A 17,349-nucleotide genomic window follows, 5' to 3' on the forward strand; every position below is an offset into this window, starting at 1 on the left:
TGGCATCAAGGCATCCTGATCTTAACAGGCTTCTGGTAACGCTGTTCTCGCTGTTCTCGGTAGTTGTGAAGCGTGAGGAGGCATGGCAGAGTTGTGTGAACTCCTCCTAGCTGACCACAAAAGGAAAGAATCCATTTGTCAAGACCCCTAGACTCCTAGTGTTTCATCAAAGAAAAAAAGTAAAGTCAATAGAAATTCTAGAATCATAAGATCTCAATGAACTTTCAGAGAAGCAAGAACTCTGTTTCTGAAAGATAAAGTCTCTCCCATGAAAAAGAACAGAATTCTAGATGGATCAGTTGAAAAAAAATATTCAGTGGAGCAACCTAAGCTTGCTAAAAGTCAAAGAACTACATATCAAAATACAAAGCAGCAGTTCAAATTACAGCAGGGATGGGCAGGCCACAGAGGCCCTCATCAACCCAGGCAATACTTAAAATAATAAAAATTAAGAAAAATTAAAAAAAAAATATGAAGAAAATATCCTTCCTCTCTTTCAAATATAACTTTAATTGCCTTTTTTCTTTCTACCTGGAAGCAGTATCGCTAACCTTAACAGTCTTGACTTACCAAAAAATATATATATGTGTGTGAAATAAAATAAAAGAGAAGGGATTGGTGGCAGTGTATGCAAAACCAAGACGAAGAAAAAAAATTACTTTTAACAATCTCACTTTTTTTGTTTTTTTTTTACACAAATACTGTCGTAAATATATTAAAAAAATCAGCATTCTATCTGGTAAACGTCACTTTTGCCCCTCTATAAAATTTTGAATTAAAAAAGCCTCAAGAACTTTTTATTCTCCCCCCCACCCTCCATTTCTCCTTCTTTTTTCCTTCCACAAGAATATATCCTGACACTTTTTTGTTTGTTTTTTGCAAAGATTGTTGGAAATAATCCTTCTCTTGTACCTAGAAATGTAGGTGCAAACCTCTGATATCTTTGTTTTATCTGCATTCCTGCCTTCATGAAAGTCCCTCTTGATTGTGCTGAGGCTGTGGCTCAGCGAAGACACTGAATAAATACGATAGCCACTGTTGCTTGATGCTCGTCCAAGTCTTCCTGGCTTCTGCTGAGAGGGGGGATATGGAGGAGGTGGGCCAGGGTGTGTGGACCCAAGCAGAATCTGGGAGAGAAGCCTGCCATTGCCTTTCCCACACCTCCGAACCCACTGCCCCTTCCCACTCCCACAGCCCTTTTATGAAATCAGACAATGTGGTAGGTGGAAAACAGTAGGGCCTTTCCTCTGGGTTTTCAACCAGAAGATATATTCCACAGTTTTGACTGGTTACTGTGAAGTCCAAGCGGCCAGCATTGTGAAAATGTCCACTGAAACACTGCAAGCGGTGTACTTAAAGACAGTAGGCCTTTTAGATTTTGTTATATATTTTTGTAGTGCTCTTCACAAGTGAAAAAAAAATTTTTTTTTTTTTTTACTTTTTTTTAAAGATTTTTTTGTAAAGAAGGGTTGTATTTAGAGGCCAGTAGCTAGAGATCCAACCAGTGGACCTCTTGAAGCACTACCAGGCCTTAAGGCCACCATCCGAGGGAGGCTGGGAAAACTATTATTCACCCAAGCCTCCGGAAATGTAATGTACCAGCAGGCAAAAAACAGTTCTTCATGTAGTACAAAAAGAAACGAAACGAAAACAAAAACAGAAAGTAAAAACGAAACCGAAACATTTCTTAAATTCTAGTGCCATAGCTTTTTTTGTTTGTTTGTTTCTTTTCTGTTGTTTTCTTTTGTTCATAAGAAAAAGAGAAAGATACTACTTATCCGTCAGACACGTGCATCCTCATATGGTCGTTGAACTGCTCGATTTGGTCAAACTTTGCTGGACAGACGGAGCAGAGGTAAGTCGTCCCCTCCGTGCAGGCCACCACGCCTGGGGGGCCGGCGCGGGCACCCGGGGGTGTGCCCGCGGGAGGGGTCCCGTTGCTGGCACTGTGCAGGGCCACGTGTCGCTCCAGGAGGGTCTTGTGGGAGAACTTCTTTTTGCAGATGTAGCACTCGTAGGACTTCTCCCCCCGGTGCAGGCGCATGTGCACGTTCAGAGAGCTCTTCTGGGTGAAGCGCTTGTTGCAGATGCTACACTGGTATGCCCTCACTCCCGTGTGTGTCACCATGTGCTTGATAAGGTAATCCTTTAAGGAGAAGGAACGCCAACAGATGCTGCATTGGTGGGGCTTCTCACCTGTGGATGCGGGAAGAGACAGCAAGCAGGGCAGAGCGGGGCAGAGCGAGGGAGGGAGAATGAGAGACAGAAAAACAAAACAACAAAAAATAAAAACAAAATTAAAACAATAAAATCTGATTGGTTAATGGATCACCCTTGATTAGAAAGATCCAGTCCTTCCTTGCCTCTCATGTTCTCAGAAATCTTACATTAAGGCAATGCCAGGATAGTTTAGTTTTCCATTTCCCCGTGCCAGATAATGGCTCTCTTGGAAAGCTACAAGATATTCCCCACTAAAAGTCTTCAAAGCTCATTCTTTGGAGAAAAGGGAGGGTTACTTTAAGGGGGTCATTCAGGTCATCATTAGGGGATTTACCTCTGTTTCCCATTAACATTATCAAACGAATATAAGAAATAAGAGAGAGGAAAGATCTTTGGAGACATGAGGTTCTCTAGAATCTTTGGGAACTAAGCATGGAGGTCTCATAGCTTGGCTCTTTGGAGACTCCATTTCCAGCATTCTGTCTAGTAAATGCACTCATGCCTTCATTATAGGTCTGGAAAATATTGGCCAACATAGGAATAAGTCATTCTGAAGAGCTACACTTTCAATTTTATCTGTTTTAGACAGAAATCTTCCTAAAATGTAACTTAAGAGTTAACTGGCTATTCCTTCTTGACTGCAGTGCGCTGCCCTTGGCCTTGTCAAGTGTGGAGGTTGAGTCGGTGGTAAACAACACAGTGATCTCAGAGTCAAGTGGTCCTGGTTGAACCCAGGCACACCACTCTGACAAATCTCCAAATGCCTCTGAGGCACACAGTCCTACTTACCTCACTGGGCTGCTGTTGACATAAAATGCATATGAAATCACTCTGCAGACCACCAGGAGTGGTGGGAATACATACATGGTATTTTTATTACCCCTCCTCCCCCCTCTCTCCCACTAAACGGTTCCATATGTTTTTTTTGATCTCCTGGGTCAATTTTTAATACAGTTTTCTCTTTCTTTGCTCTCACTCTGTTGGCTGAAACCCTTCTTTCTTCTCAGTTTACTGCTTTGGTTTGTTGTTGGCTTAGAAACTAAACAATCAAGCTTGTTAAAAACAGCAAGGTAAGTAAGAATATGGTCATTGAATGACCCTGTGAGGAATTCTTCTATAAGTAACATCCATGGGCCTGTGACGTCTCTTTGGATAAATAGTCAGAGACTTGTTTTTGTTGGTGCTGTTTGTTCTCAGCTCTTGACAGGTAAGATGAACCTCATTAAGGTATCTCCATCTCTCCTAGCCTAAATCCCAAAGCCTTTGAAACTCTCTTGGGTAATATTTCAACATCTGGACTTTGTGTCAGGGTAGGAAATCTATTTCTTAAATCTGAGTTAACTTTCATTTCAAATATGTGCCTTGACTGTGTTTCCACTTTTTCCGTTATGAAACAGAAGAAGTTTGATGTGTCATGGTAATAATGGCAATGAAAACATTCACCACGTATTGAGTGGTGACTCTGTGCCAGGCTCAGTGTCCATGCTTTATGTTCGTGATCTGTTTCATGAAACTTGATGTCATCAGAAAGCTTTTTCATTGTGTTTGTAAACATAAAAGTATATGTTTTAAAGCACACGTTTGTAAGAAATGGCTGTTTTGTTCAGGAATTACTCCACAAGTTTCTAAATCAATTTCATTGATCTTTGAACTTCTTTTCCTTTAGTTATTCACAAACATTTTGGCCTGGCTCCTTCTCCTCTCAACTCTCCTCTGATTTCCTTTCCCTTCATTCTCACTGACGGGACAGTATAAGCCATAGGATCATAGGGTTAGAAAAGCAGAATTTCACTTTTAGACTAAACGAGGGGAATTTAGGGAAGCCTCATTCCTAAATGAAGAGTTCAGTCTATACATGGTACCTTTTGTTGAAATGAGAGATTCCCTAAGAAAGACAGTCATGCGTGTTACTTTTAGTTGGAACATTTCTGTCAGCTGTAAACATGCTTGGAACTCAAGCTGGTCTTTGTTGTCTTCATGCCTTCAGTACACTTTCTAGAGGCTATGATATGCCGGCCAACTAACTTTTAATACATGGCCACCTGTCACCTTTAATGGGAAGTGTGCCCTCTTAAGTTCCAGATGGTACTTTAGCTGCTAAGGTGAAACTTTGTTTATGTCAAATGCTCTTCCAGTTTGAAACTTTCACCTTCTTATAACGTATTTTTCCTCTAGGCAAGGTCACTGAGGAAGGCTTTTTACTCTCACACCCCTCTCATCTGACTATAAATGGGTTCCTCACAGTTGTCATCTTTCCCTCTATGGTATATATATTTACGTTGTTTGTATGCACGTAGTACTGGTCTGGCTGTTAATTATCTGTGTGACCCTGGGCTTCCCAAGTTGTTTTCATCTCTCTGGGTTTGTTTCCCCTGCTGTAAGTGAGGAGCTGGACCAAGCACTTGCCATGGCCCTTTGCAGATTTCATGGCCTTCTGCCACTGTGGCCCACACCCCCTGAACAGTCTAGTCCAGGCCTTGTCCGCTCACGACCCGAGGGCAACCTGCTTAAATTGCTCAATGCATCAGCAGTCGCACATTTTAAATAGGACAAAGTATCCTGTACCCTTCCCTGCCACAGAAAAATGGTGTGATAGTTAATGAGGAAAAATGTTTGCAAAGCACTTGGGAGCTCCCTAAAGGAAAGTGCTCTCTATAATTATTAAGGTGCTGTGCTGACAGAGTATAAGCATTTCAGGAACCGCCTTACTAAATGGGGTGTATTTTCAGATTAGTCAGGTGTCCACAACTTTCATTTCTTTACATGTAGGTTTGAAACAATATCACTCAGTAGAAAGTTAATATTTTTCTCTCCCGTTAATTTCCTTTGTCCTTTGCATATTACTTATAATGATCCTAAAAGGGCTTTCAACGTTATACGTGAAATGGACGTGCTCTGCTGATTGTTGCTCTCCCTGTGGAGAACTGAAGAGTTAAGATGAACAGCAGTGAGTGGCTTTCCTGGTCTGAGCTTTTAGCCAGGAATGGCAAGTCTGATTCGTTAGAAACAGACACAAAGTACAAAGCAGATACTAGAATTAGAACACGAGGGGGAAGCTCATATAAGCCCTTTCACTTTGAAATGATCCGTTCTGGGGCTATACGGATGCAGGAGTCAGATAGGAATTCCATTTCCTTGGCTGAGTGATTTGGGCATGTTACTTAACCCCCCTAAGCCTCAGTTTCCTTATCTGTAACTTGAGAATAAGACAGTAAGTACCTGTCTGGTGAGGGTATTTTGAAAATTAAAGCGATAAGGCACTTAGCACAGAGTACGTGATCATTATAAGAAAAAATTCAACTGCTCCCTTCAGGACAAAGGAACTGATGATAAATGAAGCCAACTGAGAAATGACTTGTGTGGCATGAGGAAGCTGAGTCAGGATTGAAAAAAAAATGTTTCAGATAATCAATAAAACAAGTGATTATACTGCAGTTACGTAATTCAGAATTAATTTATAGACAGTCTACTCTCCGTTACATATGCTAATGGAAAGAAGTGGTCCCATGAATAAAATGTCAGCAAATAGCACAGAGAGAAGATTTTCTAACAAACAGCAACTGAGCTCTGGAGGCCGAGAAATCAGACAGAGAAACTGAGAGGGAGGCAATGTCCTTTACAATTGCAAGGGTGGGTAAGTAGTGAACGCCTAGACTTTTCTCCATTTTTTGATGCCTGCTCTCTATAAAGAGCCACTTTGCAACTCTTTGTGCAGCAGCACTGAAGACAGATACTGTTAAGTCAGTAGATGCAGAGCGTCTGCCCAAAGTTCAAGAAAAAGATGTCCTAATGGGCTGAGCCACCCCAGATCTGAACAGTGACCTCTGTATTGAGGGCTCAGCAAGAATCAACTCATTCTGCTGATTCTTTCTCATTCTAACCAGGCTTCTCCTGGGCTGCAGAAAGGACAGTGAATGCTGTTACCAGGACGTTTCTCAGAAGCACTGTTCTCACCTGTCCCTCTCATTCTCTCTGCCTCTCTATCATCTGCTCTAGCACAACAATTTCCTCTTCGGGTGAGGACAGTGAGGTGTCAGAAAACCAAGATTGAGTATTTGGTGAGAGGGCAGGTAGCAGGGAAGGAAGAACGGGTATGGGAAAGCAAAAGTGGCTACTGGTGAGGAAAGCAGAAGAGGTCCTTAAAATTGTAGGTCCTCTGAATGGGGAAAATCAAGATGGGAAACTTTAGTGACAACAATGGAAGTGTGCTCAGATGGAATTACACAGAGCTTTCACTGGCTGCAGAGTTAGCGTACCACGGAGAAGTCTAGTTGAAGGAGGACCTACACGCCGGAGATACGGCTGGTGTGACCGCTTGCCCAGCGTTCTGTCCACTTCGTGAGGTGTGATCCGGGTGCCAGCTTGGACTATGAGGCTGTCTAAGGGGGACTGCCCATGGAGGACACATTGCATTCACAAAACATCCGTGGCTTCAGTGACAACTAAAATATTTTGGTGTTAAGCAGAATTTTTAAGATCTCAGGGAACTTCATCCAAATTACCTGACTTTTCTTACAACATTATGAGTGGAGTAGATATTAAAATCCCCAGAAGATGGTATCTCCATTAGAGATGTATACTAACATTCTGAAGGTCACTCAACAAGCCAGTAATCGCTGTGAGTATGACACCAGCCCAGCTAGATTATCTCTTCCCTCTCCTGTTAACAATTTCTTGCTCTCTGGATTATGCTGCAAAATGTATAATGCTGCTACAAAACATAACATATATGTTCCTAAATGGCTTTGATAATCTTATAGTTAAATGGTCTCACATAAATTACTTGACAGAGCAACCATGTAAAGTAAGTACTATTAAGATCTGTATCTTGTGGCAAAAAATTGAGGCTCAGACTGATTATAGAACTTACTAAAGTCATTCAGTCAGAAAGTGGTAAAACCAAGGCTTTCTTACTTCAAACCTTGTACTCATTCATTACTCCACTGGCTTGATATAATTAATAGACCAAGCTCTATATGAAGATTATCACATTATTATCTTGATCTGAGTATTATTACTCTATTGATGACATTATGTTAATATTATTGCTATATCTATTTATATCAAATTCATGGCTGAATAGCTGAGGTTCTCAAAGTAACAAACAAAATTATCATTTGTGCAGAGGACACTTAAAGGGCTAAAAATAGTCACCAATGAATGGACTGTTGATAATAGGGTTCAGAAAAAGGTCCAAATATCTACCATTTTTTGGGTAATAAAACACAATTAGGAACACAGGTACAATACAGTCTTTAGCAAATGAAAAAAGGAAAAGAAAAAAAATTGAAGTCTTGCTGAGAAAATAATGCATTTATGTAAAAGTCCCTTGAATTAAATTCTCCTGGAAAGCATGCTCACTTTTTTGAACATTCATTCACTTACTCAACAAATATTTGTTAAGCAACTACATATGCTAGCTTGTATTCATCTATAGATTTTAAAGCAAAAAGTCCTAGGATTGGGTCTTATAAGAAAGTTCCAGTTACTAACTGGATAGCATTGCTAGATAAAATACATGACACCCAGTTAAATTTGAATTTCAGATAAACAGCGAATAATTTTTTAATGTTAAGTATGCCACAAATATTGCACGGGACATACTTAGACTAAAAATATACTTGTTGTTTATCCAAAATTCAAATTTAACTGGGCATCTTGTATCTTTGTTTGCTAAATCTAACAACTCTATACCTGGTGGTAAATAAATATCCCGAATGCCCATCCTGATCGGTCTTATATGTGTGCTCTTTTGTTATACAGAGCAAGGTAAGAACAAACAGAACGTGGTACCTGAAACACGTTCAGATTCTTGGAGAAAGTATTTAATATATAAATATGCAAAGTATTTTTGCATTACTTCCATGGAGCTACATTGTACAATAAATTACCAACAACTCTGTGGAAATAGAACACTGATCCTTTCGGAAGCAATTAGAGATCACTAGAAAAAGATTCAATTAATTCATTGATCAAATATTTATTGTATGCTTATTATGTGTAAGGTATTATGCTGTGTATATTGAAGAAGCATAAGCTACATATATCTTTATATCTATAGCTATATTCATATCTATGCCTATCTATACATATATATAATTGTTTCTGCTCTCATAGAGTTTACATTCTAATGGGAAGGTGTAAAGACACCCACATACAAGTCAGTACAAGTCAGTACTGTTAAGTGCCAGAAGGGGAACATTGGCCATGGTGCCCACGCAGTTTGAGAGACCTAGCTCACCTCTCATATGCAAGATATTAGCTTCCATAATATAATTTATCCACTATGAAGTACAGCTTTTATCCATAACTCTGGTTTGCTTTTTTCTAAATACAGAGATTCTTATGAGTAGAATTTTAGAGAACAATGTTATGTCACAAAAGCAACCTGATGCCATCCTCCTCCTCATCACTCAGGCCCTCTGGGGAAGCAATTCCCAACTTGTGTGAATCAGGGCTTATTAAACACAAATTGCTGGGTTCCATCATCAGAGTTCCTGATTCGGGTCTGGGATGGGCCTGAGGATTTGCATGCTGCTGGTATGGGGATCACACTTGGAGAACCACTGCTCAGGGTTATCTTTGAATTTTCCCTATTGCTTGCTCTCCACGTCCACACTGACACCAAGGTTGGTCCTTCTATGCCCTCTGTCTTTCTCTTCTATTCTCATTCCTTTGACTTTTGTTTTTCCCCTTGAGGAGAGGGGGCAAAGAGAAGCCCTGCTTTGCTCCATGACAGGAAGGTTTGTGTTATCTTTGTTTTCTCTCTAATTCTCTTGTTTTCAAATATGTCCTTAACTCTTGGTTTCCTTTCTCACAACTTTTATGAGGCTGCAGTAAAGTGACCTTGAGAAACTCCTAGAAGAGATGAAGTCTTACTGTGGTTTGTTTTGCAGTGGACAGAATGGTTAGGTGAGAAATTTTCTTTTACTATTAAAAAAATGATTAAGAAATGAAAAAAAAAAAAGTTCATATTATGAAGGGAGTTCAAGGGAAACCCAAGACGTATCACATTGCTTCAGCATTAGAATTCCATAGAGGAAGGAAGCACGTCAAGATCTTATTATGCAGAGATGGGAGACAGAGCAAAGAAACTCAGTGTCTCCTGGGTGGAGGGGGCTAAAGTAATAAGATGATGATTTTTTTTTTTTTTTTTACCATTAAGTAGTTCTTCCCCTTTTATGAAAAGCTCTCACATGCATCATACCTTTACAGCTACTTAAAAGGCAGGAAAATTATTATTTCCATTTTAAACTCAAAGAAATTGAGGGTTATGAAATTAAGTGACTTGCTTAAGGCCACACAGCCAATTAGAGGAGCCAAAACTGAATCCAAATAATCTAATTCCAGTACGATCATCTTTCACTTATGTCCCCAATCTATGCTTTAGTGTTATAATCATTACAGAATATGCTTTATAACCACGGTTTCCTTGGTTCTCTAAAGCAGAGCTTAGCTCCAAAGTCAATATGATGGACTACTTATTTGTCTCAAACACTTCCTTTCAATGAATATGTGGATCATTAACATAGAGCTACATTTACATTAAACCTTGGAGTTACTGAAATGCAAAGCCAGTTACTATGCATAGAATCTGTGAGGCCGAGAACCCAAATTTCTTTCCTTTTAGCTCCCTCAAACCACTCTTTCTTGGTAGGATTCTTTTCTGTTAGATTATAGGTGAGAATACTAAATCCAGCCCTACTCTTCCAAGCATCCCCACTACTTTCTAGAATTTTTTTAGACCAACATTTGGACATTTTGCTCTGGATTTTTATCATTTCCACTGGGCTCCTGTAAAGTTGGGAGGCCCCACTTTTTTGATGTTTTCCCAAGAAATTGGAGAGAACTTTGTTTTGAAATGTGGGCCATAGTGTATCCAGGTTCTGAATTACTTCCATATGTTCAGGCTGTCTTGCCTTTTGGAAATGTGGACCAATTGTTTTTAAACTTTGGACTCCTTCATTTTGACAAAAGTCTTGATAGACAGATAGCCCTTCCAGACTGCCACTGCCAAATAATTCTAGGGTGAAAGGGAAGAGTGTTGCTTCTTTTAAATGAGAGGCTTGATATATGTACGTTATTAATTGTTCCCAGATGTGGCCATGTTATACACTTCAATACAAAAACCTTCATAACTTACTGAGGACCTTTGTAGTTTACTAGAGATCTGAAGGCTACACTTGGAGCATAACTCAGATTTATAAAATGACTTTACTTGTAGCTTTTGTATCTACTATGTCTAAATGTGTAAACCCATTGCTGGTTTTCTCATGGGCAAATCTAGTTATTTGGGTTAACCACAAAGTCCTTTGGTGAATCCATTGGATAAATATGTTTATACACCAAAAAGATTAGTAGTACACTAAAAATTTTATGTTGCAAGTTTAAAGCCTCTTTCAATATGTGATCTAACAGAATGTGTGAATTTTATGTCCAGTAGGTCCACTGGAAGAGATGCACAGAAAGGGGGAGTAGAAATGATTATGGATCCAAGACCAGCAAAGTCAACTTTGGCTAAGAAGACACTTCCACAAATGGTCTCTTTTTTCCCCTAATCTTTAATTTGATGATTTATAAGACAGCTATTCAGAGGAGGAAAGGACATAAACTATGTGAGAGGACTCTGTAAACCATAAATTGCCACATAAATAAAAATATTACTATTTGATTAATTTACCGCATGGAAAATTTCCCTTGATTGATCTCGGTATTAGTACATTTCCATCTACCCCAAGTAAACACAGTGACTTACTACTACCTGATTTTCTTCCTAAATTCTGTAATGAGTCACTATGCTTATTCAGAAGTGTGAAAACTCATCTTTAAGAACAACTGATTCACATAAAGGCACATATGTGGATTTATATAGTGTCCTGACTTAAGTTGAACTTCAAAGAAGGCAAAGTTCATTTTAAGAAATGTTCTATTTCAGTAGTTCACTTCCATGTTGAGGACCTCGCCTCAGTGTCTGTTGCTCTCCTTTCCTTCTATTCTCCAATTGAAATTTATCTGCTTTATGTCCTATCCCCTAGACTCCTGCTAGGTGATCTGAGAAACTAGGTAGCTTAGAGGAACTAATTTGTTTTCATGTAGTACAATTGAAGTGTGTAACTTTTCCCTGGAAACTTACTTGTCATTTAACAGGGGCATTCTGGAACCAGAGGTTTACCAGAAGAGTGAGTCTCATAATAGGAATTTCAAATATGGTGATCATCATTGGGGTAGGTGTTTTTAGGTACTAGAGAATCTATGTGGAATCATGTCATATATGTGGTCACTTATACGGAAGAGCGTTGTGGAGTTCACACTTCTATGTCTGTCCCATTATGGGGCTAGGAAACAGCACTGGCTTGGAGGTCAGATCTTGGCTCCAGAATCATAGAATCCAGGGATGAAACAGATTGAATCCCCTCTACAACATCCCTATGAAGTGATCATTCATTTGCTCCTTGAACACCTCTATTTAGAGGAACTCACTCCCTCTGGAGGCAGTCTATCGCATCTTAGAGCAGCTCCGACTGTCAACAAACATTTTCTTTTATTTAGTTGAAAGATTCTTATAGCTTCCAATCATTGGTCCACTTCTACCTTTTGGAGCCAAACAGAACAAGCTTAAAGTCTCTTCCCTCCCAACCATTTAAATAATGCTAATAGTGCTAATAATAGCTACCATTTATAGGGTGATTATTATGTGCCAGGAATTGTTTTAAGAACTTCATATATATTAATTCATTCAATCCTCAAAACAGCACTATAAGAAAGATGTATCACTATTATTCCCCTTATATAGACAGGAAATGGAGGTAGAGAAAGGTTAATTGATTTTCCCAAGGTGCAAAGTTCGGTAGTGGCTAAGTCTGAATTCAAACCCAGGCAATGTGGCCCCAGAGCTCCAGTTTGGCTAAAATGTTACGCTCCCCCTGAGGCTCAAATACATGAATATGGCTTATATGATGCCCTGAATCTTCTCTTCTGAGGCTGAACATCCCTAGGACCTTCAACAATGACTCATTTGCCATGGCTTCGTGTCCATTCCCCATCCTAATCATACTCCTCTGAGTGTGTCCCAATTAGTCTATCGTCCTTTTAAAAGGTAATACCCAGAATAGACTGTGGTCTCAAGATGTGGAAAACAGAGACTAAGCAACAGAAAATAGAGTGAGTCCCTCACTCCTCCCCATTTCAGGGACCACAAATGCAGCTGAAGATTGCATCAGCCTTGCTGTGGCCTCTTCAAGCCGATGGTTCATATAGAATTTACTTACATACTGAAACCCTCATCCCTGCTCTGCCTATATGGCTTCGGTCTATAAAATGAGGTGGCTGGAGTATATGATCTCCAAGGACTTTTCCAGCTCTAAACACCTAGGATCAAAGAATGTATTACAAAGTTCAGTGTATTTAAGGGATATTGTGCTTGCAAAATCTTTATCAGGCTTTCCCATTTGGTCCTTCTCCATAAAGCGTTTCTGATTTTGTCTTTCGGGGGCAGGGTGATTCGTTCCTATGATGGGGGCACAGTTGTGGCTTCTAGAAGATGGCTTACAGTGGGGTCTTCTTAAAATCTGAACGATGACTCCAAACCTTTCCTTCCACCTGCTGTCTTGCCCTCCCTTCCCACAGACCTGGCACGCCTGCCCCTGCTGCCAGGCCTTCAGGGGTGCCTGTACTCACCTGTGTGTACGAACATGTGCTTGACGTAGTTTTGTTTGGCGGTGAAAGTCTTGTTGCAGAGAGTGCACTCATAAGGCTTTTTTTCGCCCTGCCCACTGGCTGTGCTGTGGCCTGCGGATGGGGCCAGGGGCTGTGGCGCTGGCAGCTGTGCAGTAAAGGTCGACAGGCCGGGCTGGGACACTGTCACAAACTGGGTCTGCTGGCCTGCCAGGGGCTGTGGCAGGCTGAAGAGGAAAGGCTTGGGGCCACTGCCCGCGGGCTGGGTAGTGAAGAGGGCCGGCAGGTAGGTGTTGCCGGCTGTGCCAATGACCTGCGTGTTGCTGGTCAAGGTCAGAGGCATCCTCAGGTTGCTGGTGAGGGTTTCTGTCTGGCGTAAGTAGAGCTGGGTGCTTGGCAATGGCTGCCCGATGGACGTGTTGACCGAAGGCTGCTGCAGGACGCTCTTGTCGGAGCTGTTGCTGACAGTGATGACCGTGTTGTCCATGTCCGCCTCGTTGCTTCTTTCCGGGGAGGAGGCACCTGTCTCTAGTTGGTGTGGCTGCGGGCCGCCCTCAGCAGGGGCTTCCGCGGCCTGCTCGGGTTGGGCCGGTTCGGCCTGGCCGTCCCGGGCCGCCGCGGGCCCGAACTGCTGCTCCACCGAATCAGGCTCAGTGCCTATGGAGGAGCTGACGCCCGAGTCGAAGCTTTCGCCCTTGGGCTCACTCTCGGTGCCCTCGGCCTGGTCGGTGTCTTCCGTGCACTCCTCGGATTCGTTGCGCTCCAGGATCTGCACCCTTTGCTGCCCATAGTAGTCGTAATCGTCCTCCATCTCCTGCTTGATGTGGATGTTGCCCACCAGGGTCTGGATGCGCACGGGCCGGGGCTGCTTGCGGCAGTGCGTGGTCTCGGGGGTGGTGGACAGGTAGCGCTCCATCTGCTGCGAGCGCTCGTGGATGCGCGTGATCCAGCTGGGGTCTTCCATGTGGTGGTCGCGGGGCAGGCCGAGGGCAGTCTCGTGGTGGCTGACCACCGCCCCGCTGTAGAAGGAGCGCTCGCCGCTGCCGTTCTGCATGGAGCACGCGTAGAGCGCCGAGTAGATCCTGTCCACGCTGTGCTGCGGGTGGCTCTGCAGGTAGCCTGACTCGGTGTCGCTGCTCTGGCCAGATGTGCCTGACTCGGGAGTGCCCCGCGGCGTGTCCTGGCCCGAGTCCTGGATCCCTGGGAACACATCGCCCACGTTCTGCGACACGATGCGCGTGCACTCATCGATGACTGTTTTGATCTGCAGGATGCTGGCGGCCGTGAGGATCTGCAGGGCTTCTGACTGCGAGACGCGCAGCACGCCGCTGTACATGAAGTCAATGAGCTTTTGCACCGACTGCACCGACACCACGGACGGGATCTCGATGTCGCTGTAGCCCAGCAGCAGCTTGTCCTGGAAGAAGGGGCTGCCGGCTGCCAGCACGCAGCGGTGTGCACGCAGCATGCTCCCGTGGATGCGCACCGTCACGTCACAGAAGTGGCCACGGTTGCGCTGCTCGTTGAGGGTCTCGAGCACGGAATTGCTGAAGTTGTGAAGGTTGATGCTGTGAATGCGCTCGGTCATCCCCTTGCAACTGATGTCACCTGCACAGCAAGAGAGACACAAAACAGGGTGTGGGTCAGAGCTAGCTGACTGCATTCCTAACACCCAGGTCTCAGGTGGGTAAAACTCATGGCTCCTAGAAGCATCCATCTTGCAGACACAAGTGGGCTCTGTGGTGAGATGGACAGGCTTTGCGCAGGGGTCAAGCTGTGGGTATGATGTCCTGTGGGAACAAGGCCTTGAATTTTGTCCCAACAGTGTCCCAGCTATTTTGGGTATTGAATCCATATTAATCCCCTAGAGCTTCAGCCAGGGCTGTCCGTTGAAGTAGACCAGCCTAATAAACAGTGGGTCACTTGCCTGCTGTTCCTACAACTTCAGCAAATGACAACTGAAAGGGAAGGGGAAGACTTGTTCTCGTGGAACTCTCCACCTCCACTTCAGATAGGCCTAAGCCCAGGTCCTTTGGGAAAGCTTACATTTTATCTGAAATTTACATTTTATTTGAAAATTAATTAAAGTTCCTTACTTTATTCATAGACCACAACAATATTCATCATTTAAAAAAAAATCCCTTCCTATTAATTTATATGGAATATTCCCTAAATCCACACCATGTATGCAAAAATTCTTGGAGAATTCAACCCCAAGATGTCCACCAAACAGTGGCCGCCATGTTTTCCGTTTGAGAGATGGGCTATAGAATGCAACCTGCTAGCTACAGGGGCACTTGCCTGCTCCTTTCTGTATCTTCTTGTCTGTGTTCTTCTTGTCATCTCTGACAACCTGTTTGAGTACTTTCTAGGATGCTTGTATGTGATATGGTGGTTTTCTGAACTTTCTGAAGCTTAATGAAGAAGGACTGTTAAAAAGGTCAGAGACGGCAGCGTTGACCTGGGACACTGGAGTACAGTAGGTGATCATATTTATCATTCAAACTGGGCACTTTTGGGAGTGAAGGGAGCACTGTTAATCAGTAGGTCAGGACAGCAGGAGTAAATTAGGAGTAGGACGTGTGCTCACCCTAGGTAACTGGGCGCTCCATGTGCTTGTTAGAGGGACATATCAAACAGCTCCCAGTGGGGAGGCAGCAGTCAGCTGCACGGAAGCCGTGGGTAGCCTGACCCATTGCCACCCTTATATCCCGGGCTGTGCAGACAAGGGATAATGCTGGTAACATTTGGATCACAGATTGAGGAAGAAAACAGGTGGCTATAACACTAAGTCTTAGGGCTTTCCTAGTTTTCTACCTCACCTCTCCAGTGGCTCTAAAGAATCTCTCTCTTCCAGCCATTCTTCAGTGAGATTCCCCATTCTTGCCTTCACAACTGAACAAGCAGCTTGAGAGAGGCCAAGTAAGTGGGCTTTCAAAACCAGGTGGCCCAAGTACTAATTGTTGGCCCGTGACCCAGATCCCTGTTTTGTTAGAAGTAACCCCAGAGGTAATGGCCTGCAGACAGGAGGAAAGCCCGCCTTCTCAGGTTCTTTCTCCTCTGCCTCAGGGGAGAGGTCCTGCTCAGGGGAGTCTGAGCTCAACTAGATTTTCTACCTACATCACTCAGTCTCCTCCAGCTGTCTGAGCTCAGTTGGTGTGACCACACCCTTTTATAATTCATTCATTTCCTTTGTTCCCATCTTTACATTTAGTCAGCCCCACATATATCCACTTAACTTAATAAATGCCTATAGGCTCTATGTTCAGTTTCAGTGATACAATTTGCACGAGTTTTTACATAAGAGAATTCGTTCTTGTTCCGACTTCCATCAGGTCTGTTACGTGCCTAAAATATTTCATTAGGCTACTGTTTCTATTTTTTTCCACTTATGTAAATCAAATTGTCTTTGCCAGATTAAAGAATCATGATGAATCCTCTATAACTGTGCTAATACAAAATATGGCCTCAGAGGAAAGCCCCAATAACCCAGGAAGGAATATTCAGGAAGTGAGTCAGCAGACAAATTCCAAGTTCTTGCTGAGTTCCTTATGCATGTATACCACAATAATAATCACAAGAGCACATATGTTTGTTGTTGTTATTGAGGAAGAGTCACCCTGAGCCAACATCTGTTGCCAATCTTCCTCTTTTTGCTTGAGGAAGATTTGCCCTGAGCTAACATCTGTGCCCATCTTCCTCTATTTTGTATGTGGGTTGCCGCCCCAGCATGGCTGACGAGTGCTGTAGGTTTGCGCCTGGGATCCGATCCCGAGAACCTGGGCTGCTGAAGCAGAGCATGCTGATCTCAACTACTATGCCATGGGGTCAGCCCCCACATATTTTTTTAGAGCTTACCATGTGTCAAGTTCTAACTACTGTTAGAACTGTTCCGACCGCTTTATATACATTATTTCATTTAATCCTCACAACAACCGTATGATATAGGTAATATTATTGTCTTCATTTTTCAAATGAGGAAACTGAGGCCAGAGAAATTAATAAATTTGCTCAAGGCCACATAGGCAGTTGGTGGCAGAGCTGGCATTTGAACCCAGCAGTCTGGTTCTAGAGTTCACACTCTTCTCTGCTCCACTGTATTGCATTCCTTGCCCCTGGATGAAGTCTGGCCCTTAGGTGGCCATGGGTCCGCTGTAAAGTTGTGTGAAAGGCATGTCCAGTATGCCCTTCAGCTGCTTTGATACCTATCCATGAATTAGCATGGCGTTCATGTTTCTAGGCCTTGGGACTCAACACAGCCTCAGTCATCTACTAAAGAACATCGTTTTTTAAGTTTATAAATGGAACGATGCAAGAGATAAAACAACTTGTCCTGGCACTAAAATGTAGAGTTTTCTATATACAATTTTACTACCACCAAGGTCCCTTTCTTTTAAGTAAAACTGTAAGCACCAGAAATGGTTGAGTCTCCGATAAAATCACCATATCTGAGTA

The 17,349-nt window shown here is 42.7% G+C and overlaps 1 protein-coding gene across 1 annotated transcript in view; it reads right to left on the reverse strand.

The window, feature by feature from the left end:
• Nucleotides 1-596: 596 nt before the first annotated feature.
• Nucleotides 597-17,349, reverse strand: part of ZBTB20 (zinc finger and BTB domain containing 20) — a 535,929-nt gene continuing 519,176 nt past the window's right edge. Inside the window, exons 11-12 of the mRNA XM_058555832.1 lie at nt 12,898-14,502; nt 597-2,196 (exon numbers count right to left, since the gene is read on the reverse strand). Coding sequence (XP_058411815.1) covers nt 1,775-2,196; nt 12,898-14,502 — 2,027 coding nt within the window. The 3' untranslated portion in view covers nt 597-1,774. The remainder of the gene's footprint in view (nt 2,197-12,897; nt 14,503-17,349) is intronic.

Source organism: Diceros bicornis, chromosome 15 (assembly GCF_020826845.1).
Source record: "Diceros bicornis minor isolate mBicDic1 chromosome 15, mDicBic1.mat.cur, whole genome shotgun sequence".
NCBI lineage: Eukaryota > Metazoa > Chordata > Mammalia > Perissodactyla > Rhinocerotidae > Diceros > Diceros bicornis.